Source organism: Galeopterus variegatus, unplaced genomic scaffold (assembly GCF_000696425.1).
Source record: "Galeopterus variegatus unplaced genomic scaffold, G_variegatus-3.0.2 Scaffold5671, whole genome shotgun sequence".
Lineage (NCBI taxonomy): Eukaryota > Metazoa > Chordata > Mammalia > Dermoptera > Cynocephalidae > Galeopterus > Galeopterus variegatus.
Window position 1 is genome coordinate 108598 of NW_007731782.1, and position 15563 is coordinate 124160.

General features: G+C 40.9%; 1 protein-coding gene across 1 annotated transcript in view; it reads right to left on the reverse strand.

The window, feature by feature from the left end:
- Positions 1–15563, reverse strand: part of CAP2 (CAP, adenylate cyclase-associated protein, 2 (yeast)) — a 114195-nt gene that overhangs the window by 76520 nt on the left and 22112 nt on the right. The window contains exon 3 of the mRNA XM_008589821.1: positions 6249–6326. Within this exon, the coding sequence (XP_008588043.1) occupies positions 6249–6326 (78 nt within the window). The remainder of the gene's footprint in view (positions 1–6248; positions 6327–15563) is intronic.

Below are 15563 nucleotides of genomic sequence, written 5' to 3' on the forward strand. Positions count from 1 at the left end.
CAGTAGCCATGCAGAAAAAGATAGAAGATTCTCAAATTTAGGAGACAGAGATGAATTTTTTGTTGTTGCATTTAGATTAGCAGAGCTCATGAGAAGATCTGGGATTCAAATCCAAGTGTGTCTAAGTCCATAGTTTCTGCTCTTGGCCATGAGACCAAGTAAAGGCGAAGGTGTCATATGGCACTTCCAGGCCTGACCCATCAAACCTTCCTGGAAGTGATCCTGAATTCTCTTTCAACTCAGGAGGAAGAGGGAGCCCCAAGATGGAAGAATCCTGGTCCCTGAATGACAATGTAGAAGACTGTCAACCAAAAACACCAGACCAGACCTTATGTGAGCAAGAAAAAAAAAGGCCTTTGAGATTTGGGGACTTTTGGCTTAAAGCAGTTGGGCTACACTAATACTGAACCCATCTACTCAGTCACCTGACCCTTGCCTGTGTTTTCTTATTTAGACTCACAATAACCCTGTGAGGTAGGAGCTATTATCCCTATTTCAAAGATAAGAAAACATGGGCTTGGAAAGTTTAACTGCCTTCCCCCAACTGGGTAACTTGACAAGTTGGTTTGGTTAGAGTGGCTCAGTGCAAATGAACTGTGGACTTTACCAGGTTAATTCTCCAGTAGCCATGCAGAAAAAGATAGAAGATTCTCAAATTTAGGAGACAGAGATGAATTTTTTTTTGTTGCATTTAGATTAGCAGAGCTCATGAGAAGATCTGGGATTCAAATCCAAGTGTGTCTAAGTCCATAGTTTCTGCTCTTGGCTACCCTTACAAATTAATGTTTTATTTAAATCCCAAGCATATTTATGCCCACCAGTAATCTGGATCTCTCAAGCACCTAAATAATTAACTGGAGTCCTAAGATGACTGCTACTAGGCTTTCTTGCTTAGTTTAAAATGAACAAATTTAACTACTGCTCCACACATTAGAAAATCCTCATCAAGTGAGTGCAGAGCAGAGGGCCGTGCTGGGGCATGCGTATTCACTCAGAGATGGAGGAATGGCCAGGAGGAGTCTCTCACCCTCCTTCCCCGTCTAATTTTTCCTACTGTATAAAAAATGAAAGGAAAGAGAATCAGTTTTAGGTTCCAGCTTTATACATAGGAAGGCACTATTTCCTTTTAAAGTGCAAATCCAAATAAAGACAAGAAAAGGGGAAGAAGGGTAGAAGAAATTCTCTTTTTCTCTGTCATTTTCCTACTGTATAAAAAATGAAAGGAAAGAGAATCAGTTTTAGGTTCCAGCTTTATACATAAGAAGGCACTATTTCCTTTTAAAGTGCAAATCCAAATAAAGACAAGAAAAGGGGAAGAAGGGTTGAAGAAATTCTCTTTTTCTCTGTCACCTCTGGAGGAATACAAAACAGTCTTCATAGTCTTTATGGTAGAATAAAATCTACAGGGCACTCAATGATCATATATCAATTTCCTTGAAGTTGGAAAACTTAAGGTTAATTTTTACTCTGTGTACCAGTACACATTAATTCCATGCAAATACACACATATATGCACACACAGATCATTTTATTGTCAGATCTCAGCAGCACAAGAAATGCTGGAGGAAATATGGAAAGAGCGTGGGAAGGAAGGAGAAAGCCTGCTGTACTTATGGCATAACAGCTGCGGATCTCCACCATTCAGGTGCTTCCCATCTGTTCCTGGAAAACCAGGGCTGGACTGGTGGGGCGCAGGTGGGAGACCTCCCAGGAACTCCCCTGGTGATAGTCTTCCTTAGGGGTGTCTCCTGTCCAGGGCATCAGAGTCACTGGTCTACCAGAAGTTACGTTTTCAGCTCAGGCCAGGGTTTTGGGGTCACTCTTGGCTGAGCACATTAAAAATCATATTTTCCATCTCTCTCAGGTGATGTGAGATATTTCAAGGCCAAAAAACACTTGTTCTTTTCACTGCTTCCTAGTCAACTGAACACTTTCTACAGTTTTATTTAAACATAAGACTCCTGTAAATGACTGTGTAGTATGGCTCTTATGTGTACTGTCTGTGAAATGGACTTTGGATGATGAATAAAGGAGTGGCCCAGGTCTAGATCCAGTTGCCAGGTCGTTAATGTGTCACTGCGTATCATTTTTCATGTTTATGAACTAGAAATAACATACCTTCCCTGTATTCACCTACTGTAAAAGTAAATGAGTGAGCGTGCCAGGGTGGTACCTCTTGGCCGTTTTCCATGTGAGAATCCTTTCCATCAAATGAAAGGATAAAGTCTTGATAAATTGTCACTAAAATTTCTAGACAACGATACAGTAAGAACTGAACCATTCTTTGGCCCAAAGATTATTCATATAAAGTTACAACAAGAGGTGACAAGAAAAGCATGAGATGTTCTGCAAATGTTTCATAATGTGTGTCATGAGCGTTGTAATATATCAGTGAGATATATTGATGGGGTGCTTTTGAACTGCAAGGTGTGACCCATTAGTACATCATGAAATCAATTCAGTGGATCATGAACAGTCTTTAAAAAAAATAAGAAAAGAATGGAGCAATAAAATAGACCAGAAGAAAAATATCAGAATGTAGTACACATCGTAAGAATAATTCTTGTTTTGTGAAACTTGGTTATGAAGTAAAATATATCTATTTTGGGGGTCATGGTTGAAAAATTAGAAAGCCCTTATATTAGAGAATGGAAGAGACCTGTTCCTCAGTGCCAAAATGAGAAAGGAAATTTGAAATTGGATGTCACCATTGTCATTCAGGGCTGTAGATGAAGCCCTTATCCTGCTTCTCCTGGGAGAAGGGGTGAGGGTAGAGGAACTGGGGGACACATTTTGGTCTGTGGCCAATGCTCTTACAAAAAAACAACAATTAATTGTTTTAAAGTCTGGCAAAAAGGGCATCAGAGCAATCTGTGTTTGTTTTCTATAGCTGCATAACAAACTACCACCAACTTAGTGGTTTAAAACAGCATCCATTTATCGTCTCAGTTTCTGTAGCTCAGAAATCTGGGCCAAGGCAGAGTTAGGTTCTCTTCTCAGGGTCTGACAAGGCTGAAATGGGCCACAACTGACCACTAATGCTGGGTTAGCCTCTTGCCTTATGCTTTGGCAGCCTAAGTGACCATCTTCATCAGCAGGATCCAAGGTGGCCCCTGGAAGGTCCTCCTGCCTTAGAAGATCTTCTCTCCCCATCTCCCAAAACTCCTACTTAAGATTCATTCTCTACCCTTTCCTCTCCGAACCCTTCTACAACTATAAGCAAACAATTACATGAGTAATTATTTAATAACTTATTCACTAGAATGTAAGCCGACTTGTAACAGGCATGTAGTGTGAGCAAGAAATAAATCTCTGCTCTTATAAGTCACTAAGATGTTGGGGGCGTTTGTTAACTGTAGCATAACACAACCTATCTTCATATAGAAACGCTAGGAGAAAAGAATGAGTTTAATATTTGACTGCTAAGGGATTTTGTGCTTGTGGGATTTCTGGTGGCGATTACTAAAGTCTTGCTGCTCAAAGTGTAGTGACAGACCGGTAGAAGCATCACCTGGGAGCTTGTTAGAAATAGACTCTTGGGCCCCACACGAGACCTACTGAACCAGACTCTGCACTTTAACAAGGTCTCAGGTGATTCAAAAGCGGATTAAAGTTTGAGAAGCAGTGGTCTAGAGACAGCTGGAAATGAAATTCTGAAGCACCTGAAATAAATCTGAGCTTGAGGTGTCACAGAGAAAGTGATCTACACACCACGGCTTCTCAAAGTGTGGCCCCTGGACCAGCACCTGGTGACATTTTAGAAGTGCCAATTCCTGGGGCTCAACCAAGCCATACTGAATTGGAAACTCTGTAAGTGGGGCCCAGAAACCTGTGTTTTAACAACCCTCTAGGAAATTCTCATGGACAGTAAAGTTTGAGAACTACTGCCATATGTCAATGATAGTTGAAATGACAGCAGTTAATTCTCTTCCTCCTGAAAGAAGGAAGAAAGGAAGGTACCGACAAATTATAATATTGTTCCCATGAGAAAATACAATCTGCTTCATGATAATGTTCTTTATGATGTATCTTCTAGAATGCAAACTGGGAAGATGAAGGCCTGGCCAGGGACTATGTTCACCACCATGGTGGTGACCTCTCACATCTGCTTTTCTATCAGGTGCTTACTAGCACATAGGACATGCTCTGGGTAAAGAGGAAAGGAAATTAGATGAAGGGAACAGAAAGGGAAGGGGGCACCAAAAATCTACTTTGCTTTTGCCTTCCGGGTCCTGTAGGGCCTTTTTACACTCGGAGAGCTGTGATAAATGCTACAGGGGACATTTCTAAGTGCATGCCTACCTCGGAACCAATCTCTCTACCTTTTATCAAGAATGCAGTAGAGGAATAGAGGAAAAGGGGAAATTGTAGATATTATAACCAAGAATCTGCACAGCCACATGCTAAGCCACACAATATCCCTGCCATGACTCACTTTGGGATGCCACAGTCCCAATGCATTCATTCATTTGTTCAAACGTTCATCCAATATTTAGTAAGTGACATTTTTGTGCAAGGCCTGCAAGGCCAGTGGAGAGGCCTCTTGTTCTGGTCTTAGAGAAGGGACTGAGTGGAGCTCCAGCCAGGAAAGTCAGGGTTCTTCCTCCACCTGAGACTCTCAGTCGAAACCACCTCTCTCTTTCCACTTCAATCACAGAAAAGGCAGGCTAAGGCTGAACCTAGAATGCATCACACATTGTGAGTTCCTAGTTTCACTTTTCTCTTTTGCAAAGCAGAAATTGTGAAGGCCAAGGAGGAAAATGCACGCACAGTAGAGTACGGAACACTTCCATCCCTACAGAGCCTCCTGCCTTGGCTGTGTGCTGGCTCCTTATTTCACACTGGGGGAAGTGATACATCCGTCCTGTGTGGGGCCAACAGCTCTGGTTCAAGTTAGAATCACTGTGGAGCCCTCAGCCCTCTCAAAGCTGAGGCCACTGCTCAGACGAAGTAAGTCAGAAGCCCTTGGGTGGGACCCAGGGGCCCTGATATTAAAAAAAAAAAAAAAAAAAAATTCCCGGTGGTTCCACTGTGCAGGCAAGACTGGGAACAACTGTTCCAGAGAGGGTCTGGGGTCCCAGGTCTTGCCCCTTTATGGAGTTGAGCATCATTTCCTGAAGGTCAAAGTCCTGGATTCCCAGGATTCTCAGCTCAAGTTCTTCAATTTCAGGAGTTTGTTTTAGAATTCAAAGTGAGCTATTACATTTAAGCTCTTGTGTTATAATGAATATTCGGTTTATCTTTTTTGTTTATATAATTGTACCAAACTTCAGATGGAGAAGATTTAGCCAAGAGAACAATTTTTATTTTTTATTATCTAACAAGGAATGCTAGTAGGGGATCTACTTCTTAATGAATAATTTCATTCATTACACAATCAGCAAGGTTAAAACTTTTTTATGAACCCTTGGTAGAGGGAACGCAGTTATTTGCATGATACAATGGCAGTGACCTGGGCATGTGGTGGTGGGATGTGGGTTTAAAGAAGGGGAAATATACAGTGGCCCGGGAAAGGAGAAGGACCCCACCAATCATCACTTAGCTCTTAACATCCACTATTGTCATTTTTATTCCTTTATATATTAAAATTTACTCTGGACCATTCGTGGCAATGTTAGGTCATGGTAGGTAATGTTGTTGCACTTAGTATCAAATCCTCTAATATCTCTAAATATCTAAAACCTGAGACAAGTTAATCCATAGTCACGGTGGCCAAGAAAGGAGATGTGGAATATGCCTAAGTACTTACAGATTCATGAAGATTCTCTCCAATTTTGATGACTTGAGGACCAGCAGCATGGGCACCACCTAGGAGCTTATTAAAAAGTGGTATCTCGGTGCATATTTCTGGCCCAGTGAATCAGAAACTGCAAGGAAGCTCCCTAGATGGTTCACAAACTCAAGATATTGGAGAAACATTGATTTAGCCTATCTACGCTATTTACGAGACAGGAGCTAATCAAATTCAATCATAGAACTTACAGATGATCATAGATGTGAACAGAGTTTGATAACAAAGCAACGCAAAATCGGAACTCAAAATTAGTAGTAAACACGTCCATGATTATGACGAGGTTGCGAGACTAGCAATGTTCCATGCCATGATCCGGACTAGAGGCAGAACCTACGTGCGCCCTAAGTCTCATTTTCAGGATGTCTCTCACAGTCATTGGTTGTGTCGCTTCCTTGTTTTCTGTCCTGTGCTGCCCGTTACCCTGCCGGCCCTGTCTCTCAGGGTATACTCTTACCTCTTGAGGTTGTTGGTACTGAGAGGCCATCAGAAGGAAAGCCCGCTGGGCCTGGAAAGCACTGTGCACCATTTCTGCCTGGAAACAAAGAGGAAGATGGCGGTTTCAGTGTTTGAACTCCATAGGAAGAGCTCGGAAGAGTTACCATATGATCCAGCCATTCCACCCCAGCTACCTACCCAAGAGAAATGAAAACATATGTTCACACAAAGACTTGTAAATGAATGTTCACAGCAGCATGATTCATAATAGTTAAAATGCAGAAACAATCTGAATGTCTATCAACTGATTAGTGGATAAACAAAATGTGATATATCCATACAGTGGAATATTATTTTGTATTAAAAAGAGATGAAGTACCGGCACATGCTACAACATAGGTGAACCTTGAAAACATTATGCTGAGTGAATGAAGCCAGTCACAAAAGAGCACATTTGTAGGATCCCATTTATATGAAATGTCCAGAATAAGCAAATCTATAGAGACAGAAAGTAGATTAGTGGTTGCCAGGGGCTGGCGGGAGGGAGGAATGGGGAATGAACTGCTAATGGATATGGGATTTCTTTTGGAAGTGATGAAAATGTTCTGGAATTAGATAGTGATGATGGCTTCACAACTTGGTGAATATACTAGAAACTACTGAATTGTTCACTTTAAAAGAGTGAATGTTATGATATGTGAATTATATCTCCATTAAGCTGTTAAAAAATGTTTGAGCTCCAAACCTTCTCCATGAAGATGTGCTCACTGAGAGCCAGGGCTTTTATGACTACTCATTAGGACGGATTTTTTGGTGCCGTTCAGGACCCCGGTAGAATGGGCCCCACCTGGGCTCAATCCCCCCTAATGCCCCAAGGATTTGTGCAGGTAGAATGCCCTCAGACACACATTCTCTTACCCACACCCTCAACTCAATCTGAACTAATTCTTTACTTTTTTAAATTTAAAAAAATTACAGAAGGGTACCAAAAAGAAAATAACTTCAAATGCCCATATCAGCCAGAATTAACCATTTTTGGCATGTTTTTTCTAGTTTTTAAGAAAATTCACACAGTTGTTTTCACAAGATAATGCATACTGATTTAGAAAGATTTGTTTAAATGCAGAAAGCTCCAAAAATGGAAGTTTTAAAAAAATGCCTCACAACCTAGAAATAATTGTTATTAACATTAGATGAACATCACTGCAATCCTCTTTTAAAAACATATATGTAGAGAGACTTATAAAATGGGACCATACCTAGTGCTATTTTTAAAAATAAAAAGCATGCATTTTAATTATGATTGAATAGTAAAGATGAAAAAAAAAAAAGAACTGTAAAAAAAAGAACTTTAACAAGTTCAAAAAAAAAAAGTTTCTGCACTATAATAGTTATCAGGTCCTAAATCATCATTCTAAGGTAAGAAAGATTATAAAATCTTAAGAGATTGGAATAATTATGTGTTTGCATTTTAAACAACATGTTATGATTTTAGACAGTACTGATCGACTTCTTGCTGGGAAATATGAGTACTAAGTATTCTCACATGTTTTTCCATTTCTCATCTCTCTTCTTCCATATTTTTTCATTATTATTTTTATTTTGCCCAATTGATAGCATTCATATTCTATCTGTAACATGGGTTTCCATAGTTATTTAGTATTAATTCTACATTTAAATAAACCCAGTGGTTCTCACCTGGGCTCCTCCATTTCTGAGTTATTCTGATTTTTTTTTTATTGGCTGGACCCTCATTATCAGGTATTTTCTTCAACAGGGTCTCAAAGTTGCTTTAGTTCTTTCAGATTTAAGCACATCTTTCTATTTTAACAACATCTTGGATGGACATAATATCCTTGGGTCACTTTCCTAGAAGTCTGAGCTCAGCTTGATTTTTTTCCTCCCCTGCAGGAAATTAACTTATTCTTCTTTGATACATGAAGAATTATTTCTTTGTCCTTCAGGTTTAATAGCTTAACCAAGATATGTTTGGGTTTTGAGCATTCTATATTAATATTTGCTGGAATATATTTGATTCATTTTTCATTTCTGGGAAATTTTCTTATGTTATATCTTTCAATACATCTTCTGTTCTGTTTGTTAGAGTCTATATACAGGAACTCCAATTATTATCCTTAAATTGTATAGTATTTGAGTGTCTTCATATCTTTTAGATTCTGTCTTTAATTTCCTTGTCTGTCATCTCTATTCACCATGATTCTATGAATAGTTTTTTCTATTGTTAGTAAACAAATTTTCAATAGGTCTCATATATGTTAACATTTCTAATTTACTCATATATCATTTCTGCATTAATGTTGTTTTTAATTCTTGACTTGTTAGACTTTCAATTCCTCTTTTCATTTCATTCTTACTGTTTTACCACCTTGTCTTTAAGCTATTTCAGAAATAATTTTATACTCCTGTTAAGTTCTAAGAGTGTAAGTTATACTCTTAAAAGCCATTGTGAGGAACCTGTTTCTGTTTCTTAAGTTTTATTTTCTTAAAGGCTGAGCCCACATCTTTCCACTCTGCATGCTGTGTTCCTGACACATTGTTTGTAGCTGCCATGCTGATTCTTTTCTTCTTGCTCATGCTTGATCAGCTCTGTCCAGATGCTGTAGATTGGATGCCCCTCCAATCTTAATCTCCACCAATAACTAACTGTTGAGGGTGGGAAATCTTATGGTAATTGAAAGGTGGGGCCTTGAAGTGGTGATTAGATTCTGAGGACCATGCCCTAATGAATGGGTTAATAATGGTGGTCATGGGTGTGGTTCTGAGGGCTTTAAAAGGAGAGTGAATGAAGAAGTTAGTCTCTCTCTCTCTCTCTCTCTGCTCCACTATCTTTGCAATGTGATACTCTGCTGTCACTGTCACCACCACCAAGACTCTCACCAAATGTGTTCCCTTGACTTTGGACTTCCCAGCCTCAGAAACTGTAAGCAATAAATTTCATTTTCTTTGTAAATTACCCAGTTTCAGGTATTTTGTTATAAGCAACAGAAATGGACTAATATACCAAGTATTTTAATTTTCTGATAAAATGGGGGATTCCTTGAGTCTTTTGCCACCATAGCCGAGATCAGTTTCTCTTTCCTTTCAAGCTGCAGTTTGAGAGCTAAATGCTTTGTGCTCTGTCTACTCTTCTAGGGCTTGATGGAGCACAAAAAAGGGAAAGAAAAAACTCAGCTGAGGTGATGACCAGTCTTTGAGTCTTTGTGCTGCTCATTCTTCCAGAAGTTTGCTAAATGACCTAAACCAGGATTTACTCCACCTACTTAAAGCATATGCCATTTGGATGAAGTTGTCCCCTCAGATTCTACATTATCTATTAAATTCAGAACCTAGACACGGGGCCGGCCCGGTGGCGCACTGCTACAGTGCGCCGCTTGGGAGCACGGCAGCGCTCCCGCCGAGGGTTCGGATCCCACATACAGACCGGCCGCTCACTGGCTGAGCGAGGTGCGGGCGCAACACGGAGGGTTGTGATCCCGTTGCTGGTCCCGGTCCGGTACAGGCGCGACACTGAGGGTTGCGATCCATTGCCGGACACGAAAAAAGACAAAAAGGAAAAAAAAAACCAAAAAAACAGAACCTAGACATGAAGCCTTTGCATCTACAGAGAGGAGTCCCATGGTTTTCTTCTCTTGTTCATATTCTCCTTTGCTGATTTCATTTTCTCTAAGGTACGTCTTTAAGGATTGGGGAAATGGGGACAGAGTTAGGAACCAAAACCCACTGGGCCATCAGTTTCTGACTATATTGCTTTAGGTTATGGCTACTTTGTTTGGTTACTGTTAGTGAATCTTTAACCCTTTTTTTTACTCATTTGTGGGGAGGGAAAAATTTTGCGATGCAGTTTTATTTGACCATGACTTTATATTCTTTTACACTTATCTATTTCATCTTTAATCTCCTCCTTGCTGGCCTCACATCTGTTGGGGGGAGTTTCTATCTCTCTGCCATCTTTGGATATGATTTATTTCTTTGATAGATTGGTGAGAACCAGCTTCATACATTTTCAAAAACAGACACCTACAATAATAACAAGAAGATTAGGTTAATTTCATCCCAGTCTCAATATCAGACAATATTCTGGGCTGGAAGAGTAAATGTGTTAACTGGGAAATGACTAGTTTTTGCCATTCCACTTCATTATCATGTTTTGGGCATCTGACAAATTTTTGAAAACATTTACTGAAATGAACACCTTAATTTTATTTCTAGTTTTCCTCATTACTTCTCATCCAAGGATCTTTTTTTTCCACTAAGAAAAAAATGCTTGAAATCAAACAAAGATTAGTAGACCATTTACATTTAAAATCACAAATTCTTTTTTTTAAACTTCCTTTTTTATTGACACATTGGTTATACACATTTGTGGGGTACAGAGGCGAACATCAACATGTGTATACAATGTGTGATAATCAAATCAGGGTAATCAGCATATTCATCATTACAAAACTTAACCATTTGTGATGAGGACATTCAATCTCCTCTCTTCTATTGTAGATTATAGACTATTGTAAATTATAGCTGCCTAGCTCAACTGTACACCCACGGAACTTATTTTTCCTATCTAGCTATGTGTGTCCATTAACCAACCTCTAACTATCCTTCTAAAATCACAAATTCAATCATCAACCACATAACAGATTCAGTCTCCTGAATGTTTAAATGAGGGTGTATTTTTCTCAAAGCCATTTTGGAGTACACCATCTTCTCGTCTCTTTGTCCCAGTAGTGTGATTGCTGGGACTTTATTGCTCAAAATCTCAAATTTTGGGTATTGCTTAGGGAAAAATAAATGATTTTCAAATTTCACCATCCTGGAAGCCATTATGACTTTATGAATGTGAATCTCTGAGCTGCATGAGTATTTTTCCATGTACCAAAGCATATATTTTCAGTGATTTGGAAGGACTTCTGTCGGTCTCCAATAATCAATCACATTTTCGAAGAGGAGACTATGGAATACAATTTTCCACAGCTTGGATATAAATAAAATAACTGCAATTCTCCCAGCAACAATAGTACGGAGGTATTGTCCTCATCTATGACAAGCCTGGCAGAGTCGACTGAATTATAGTTGCTGTGGGAACAGCAATTTGGGATGGCCTGACCTCTATAGTTAAAACTGCAGCTCAGAGGTGGCATTAACAATATTTTTGTAGTTATCCCGAGATGAACATTATCATTAGCCTTTTTTACTTTCCCGAGTAACAACATTTAGCCTGTTGCTAATAGAGCAATTTTCTGGTAGGTCTGATTAGTGAAGATGGCCAATTTCATTAATTAGTCTCTTCTTCCAAATGGCCTTTCACTCAACGATAGGGCTTGGGGTTGCAGTGGAGAATGGCTGAATACCTAGGTATCTGCTTCAACTCTCCCTTTCATCTCGCTCCTCACCTTTCTGAGGATTTGACTGTACACCTCCTTTCAGCTCCCTGCAACTCTGGGCTTAATTAACAGATTCTAAACCACATTCACTTTTAACCTCCTCAGTCTACATGTCAAAGGACTTTCATTCCAATTTTGAGATATTCTGATCCACTTGCTTCTTCCTTCTGGAAAGTTCTGGGAGTCCCCTCAATCCGACAGCATCCTATTTAGGAGCAATTTTACTGAACCTGCTGAGTCTGGTAACGTGAAAGAGAGAATTTGGCTCACTCAGGCAGTTGGAAACTTTGTGAAAGAAAAAGCCAAACGTAGGGGTTTTCAGTAACGACACATAATCGAGCGTTTTTGCTGAGTTTGCCCATCACATGTGTGCAGGGCTCAGAGAGTTTCTGCGACCTTTGTGGGTGAACATGTGCATCCATCTGCCTGTGAGCACGTGTGTGCAGAGAGGAGGGAAACAGTTTTGGTAAAAGTCAAGGCTGTGCATTTTGTTTGAACTCTATCAGTGATCATTTCTCAGAGGCAGGTTAACGGAACGTCTATTGTTCTGTAGTCCTAAGAAAAGTAGGAGAATGAATTTCAGTAATCAGTTTAAAGCAAGCCTGGGGAACAAGCAAGCAGACGCCAGCTAAGTATGACTTATTTCCATCTAATCCCCTCAGGAGAGAGAGCTGGCTCCCTGGGGAAGCCCAACTGATCTCTGAATACACACAAAAGCTTTGCATTGTTTTGCTGGAAAAGCTGCAGGCTGCAGAGTCCCACGTGGATGGCAAAAAGAACAGGAGCAAGCGGGGGAAAAACCACAGCAAGACTTGAAAGATGGCAAGACCATCAGTGTGGGTGCCAGTGCTAAAGGCATTCCAGATCCTTCTGAAACCCGCATCAGCCCTCTTCTTGAGAGCCAGACAGTGAAGGGAAGGGACCCTCTTCCTCCAACTATAGGGGAATAGGCACCTGTTTACTCAGTGTGATTTGCAGGCCCTGGGAAGGTCACTGCCAATGCCATCCACACAGATGTCCCCAGTTAGTCTACCAATGCTCTTTATTTCATAGTTATAGATGGCGTTTTCAGATTTATTCTTAAAAGACCTCTACTCTATCCTGAAGCAGAAGTCCCTTGAGTTTCAGCCAATAAAGAGGTAAAGAAGGATCAGATAGGTGAAAGCAGGACAAAATGGGCCAAAAAAAGACGTGGTAGGATGCCAAAGACAAATTTCACCCATTTCATGATTTTGCTTAAAACAAGATTGAAGATGCCTAATTTTGTAGACATGAACATAAGCAGCCACCCCACAAAGTCAGATTATGAGTCAACTGAGTTGACATTATGAACCTCACAGAAGGCTGAAACCAGTGATTCTCAATCCTGAGCGTGCATCAGAGTGAACTTGAGGGTTTGTTAAAACAGATTGCTGAGTACTCTCCTGCCCCCCGAGTTTCTGACTCAGTAGATCTAGGTGGGCCCAAGAATTTGCATTTCTTTTTTTTTTTTTTCCTTTTTGTCTTTTTTCGTGACCGGTAAGGGGATCGCAACCCTCGGTGTCGCGCCTGCACTGCGCTCAACCAGTGAGCGGACCGGTCTCTATATGGGATCCGAACCCTTGGCGGGAGCACCACCGTGCTCCCAAGCGCCGCACTCTATGGAGTGCGCCACTGGGCCGGCCCAAGAATTTGCATTTCTAACAAGTTCTCAGGTGAGGCTGATGGTTCGAATTTGGACACCACACTTTGAGAAACGCAGGTCTAAATGATGTCTCACATATTTCATCTCTCATTTCTGTCCCATTTTCATTAGCAGCTGAGTCAGCAGAACAGCAGGCATCCACTGTGGACTGATGCAGTCCAGCCATCAGAGGGCACTCATTTCAGTCAACCCCTGCATTTTTTCAAATGAAGGGGTGAGGGTCTAGAAAACATGAAGTTCTCTGCCCAAGGCCATATAGCCACTTAGTGACAAAGCCAAGGCGAGAATTCCTAACTCCTGACTTCTTCCTACTTCTCTTTTATTGCCAAAGGAGAGACTTGAAGCACAGAAAATGAGAAAGTTTGGCAAAAATGAGTGAACACAGTGGAGATCATGAGAGCTGGATATAATTGTGTCAGGCCAATTTTTTTTTTTTTTTTTAAGTATCGGCAAGACTGACTTCATAGCTATTATTACTTGCCTAATGAAGGGAGACAAGTGAGCATGAGCTAAGCCAGTCATGGGAGCTATCACCACCCAAAAGTATTTATAAAGCCGCTGCACGAGCACTTTGCCTATGTGCTGAGTACAGGGCAGGCGAGGTTATGGGAGATTACAAAAGAAGGGTGAAAGGAAAGAAAGCAAGAGCCCTGGGTAAAAATGTGCTAATGGTGTTTGGGAGCAGATGCTGCAGGCCAAGAAATGAATGCCTCATTCCTCCCCACTCAGAGTGACCTCTTGGATTCTTATTTTCTTATAATCACTTCAGGGGTTCTCATTTCTTACAAAGGGTTTGGATAAAATCCAGAATTTTGCCTGGCCTCCAGAGTCCTGCATAATTGGACCCTCATCTTCTGGCATCATGGCCACGACTCCTCTGTAAGTACTCTCTGCTCCAACCAGGGTGGTCTCCCAAGCACCCCGAGACAAGAAACATAATTATATACCCACAGCCTTACAAAGCCCCCTCACTTCTTTGAAAAAGAAGCCAAGACCTAGAGAGGTTAGTGAATTTCCCAAGGTTGGTGAACAAGTGTAGGATCTGAATTGGGTCTGTTGACCCGAGTCTACTGTCCTCTCTCTAATCCCATACTAATGACGTTGTGGGTTGACTTTGTGCACACAGAATCTTCACTGCTCCCTCAGTGACATCGGAAGTCCCTAAAGAGGGAAGATTTCATGTTTTATTCTTTTGTTTCCTCCACTGAACCTAGCATGTGGCTTTGAATATGGTAGACGACTTACACTTATTTATTGTTTGAGAAAGATTCCACTCACTATGGTCTAGGTCACTTGCCAGAAAGTTAAGTGTGGAAGCTGACTTTGATAGGGAATGCCTAAAGGACAGCAGATGGGGGACATGACCACCCTCAAAAACAGAGGTTAGAAATGAAGTCCAAAGGCATTTGTCTTTTTCCTGATGCCTAATTTCAAGTGACATCAATCATGCCATAAATCAATAATGGTAAGGTAGGAGAGCAGATCTTAGTCTATACTATTTGACCCTGAATAGAGAGGCTCTCTGAAGTCACCAAGAGTGTTTCTTGCCCCGAATGGTTTTGTCTGGGTCTCCGCTCTCTGTTGTTCTCCTGAGTGCCTACTTCAAAGTCCCACCTCGCTCTTTGTATCTCGGGTCCCAACCTACCCATCGCCTGGCATGTAACAGGTGCTTAAGAACTGCTGAGCAGATGGATAAATGAATGGAACAGCATGGGCAGGATTTGAGTTGTGTAAATTATTAGATTTTAAACCCAACAAATGTTGACTTATACGTAGCTAATGATTATTGGTTTATTTCATTCAGTTATTGAAAAAAGCTATAATACCTCTGTATCCTTCCAACTTCTGCTATCAGTCCTGTGAGTTAAAATATCTGCCCCCTTCTACCTTTTTTTAAATGAGAAAAAACTTATTCAGTTTCAATTTTGAGGCAACATTATGTAACTTCCACCCCAGCTTCACCCTCTTAGTGACAGAACACCTCCCCATTCCCCATTAATTGATGTTGGGGGGTTTGTGGGCAAGGTGGGGGTGCTATGAACACGTGTGTAGGAGGGGCATAAGGGCATCCCAGCTTCACCCTCTTAGTGACAGAACACCTCCCCATTCCCCATTAATTGATGTTGGGGGGGTTGTGGGCAAGGTGGGGGTGCTATGAACACGTGTGTGGGAGGGGCATAGGGGCAGTTATCGGATGGAAAGGATGATGGGATTGTGATATGGGGGGGTCACTATGAGACTCTTATGA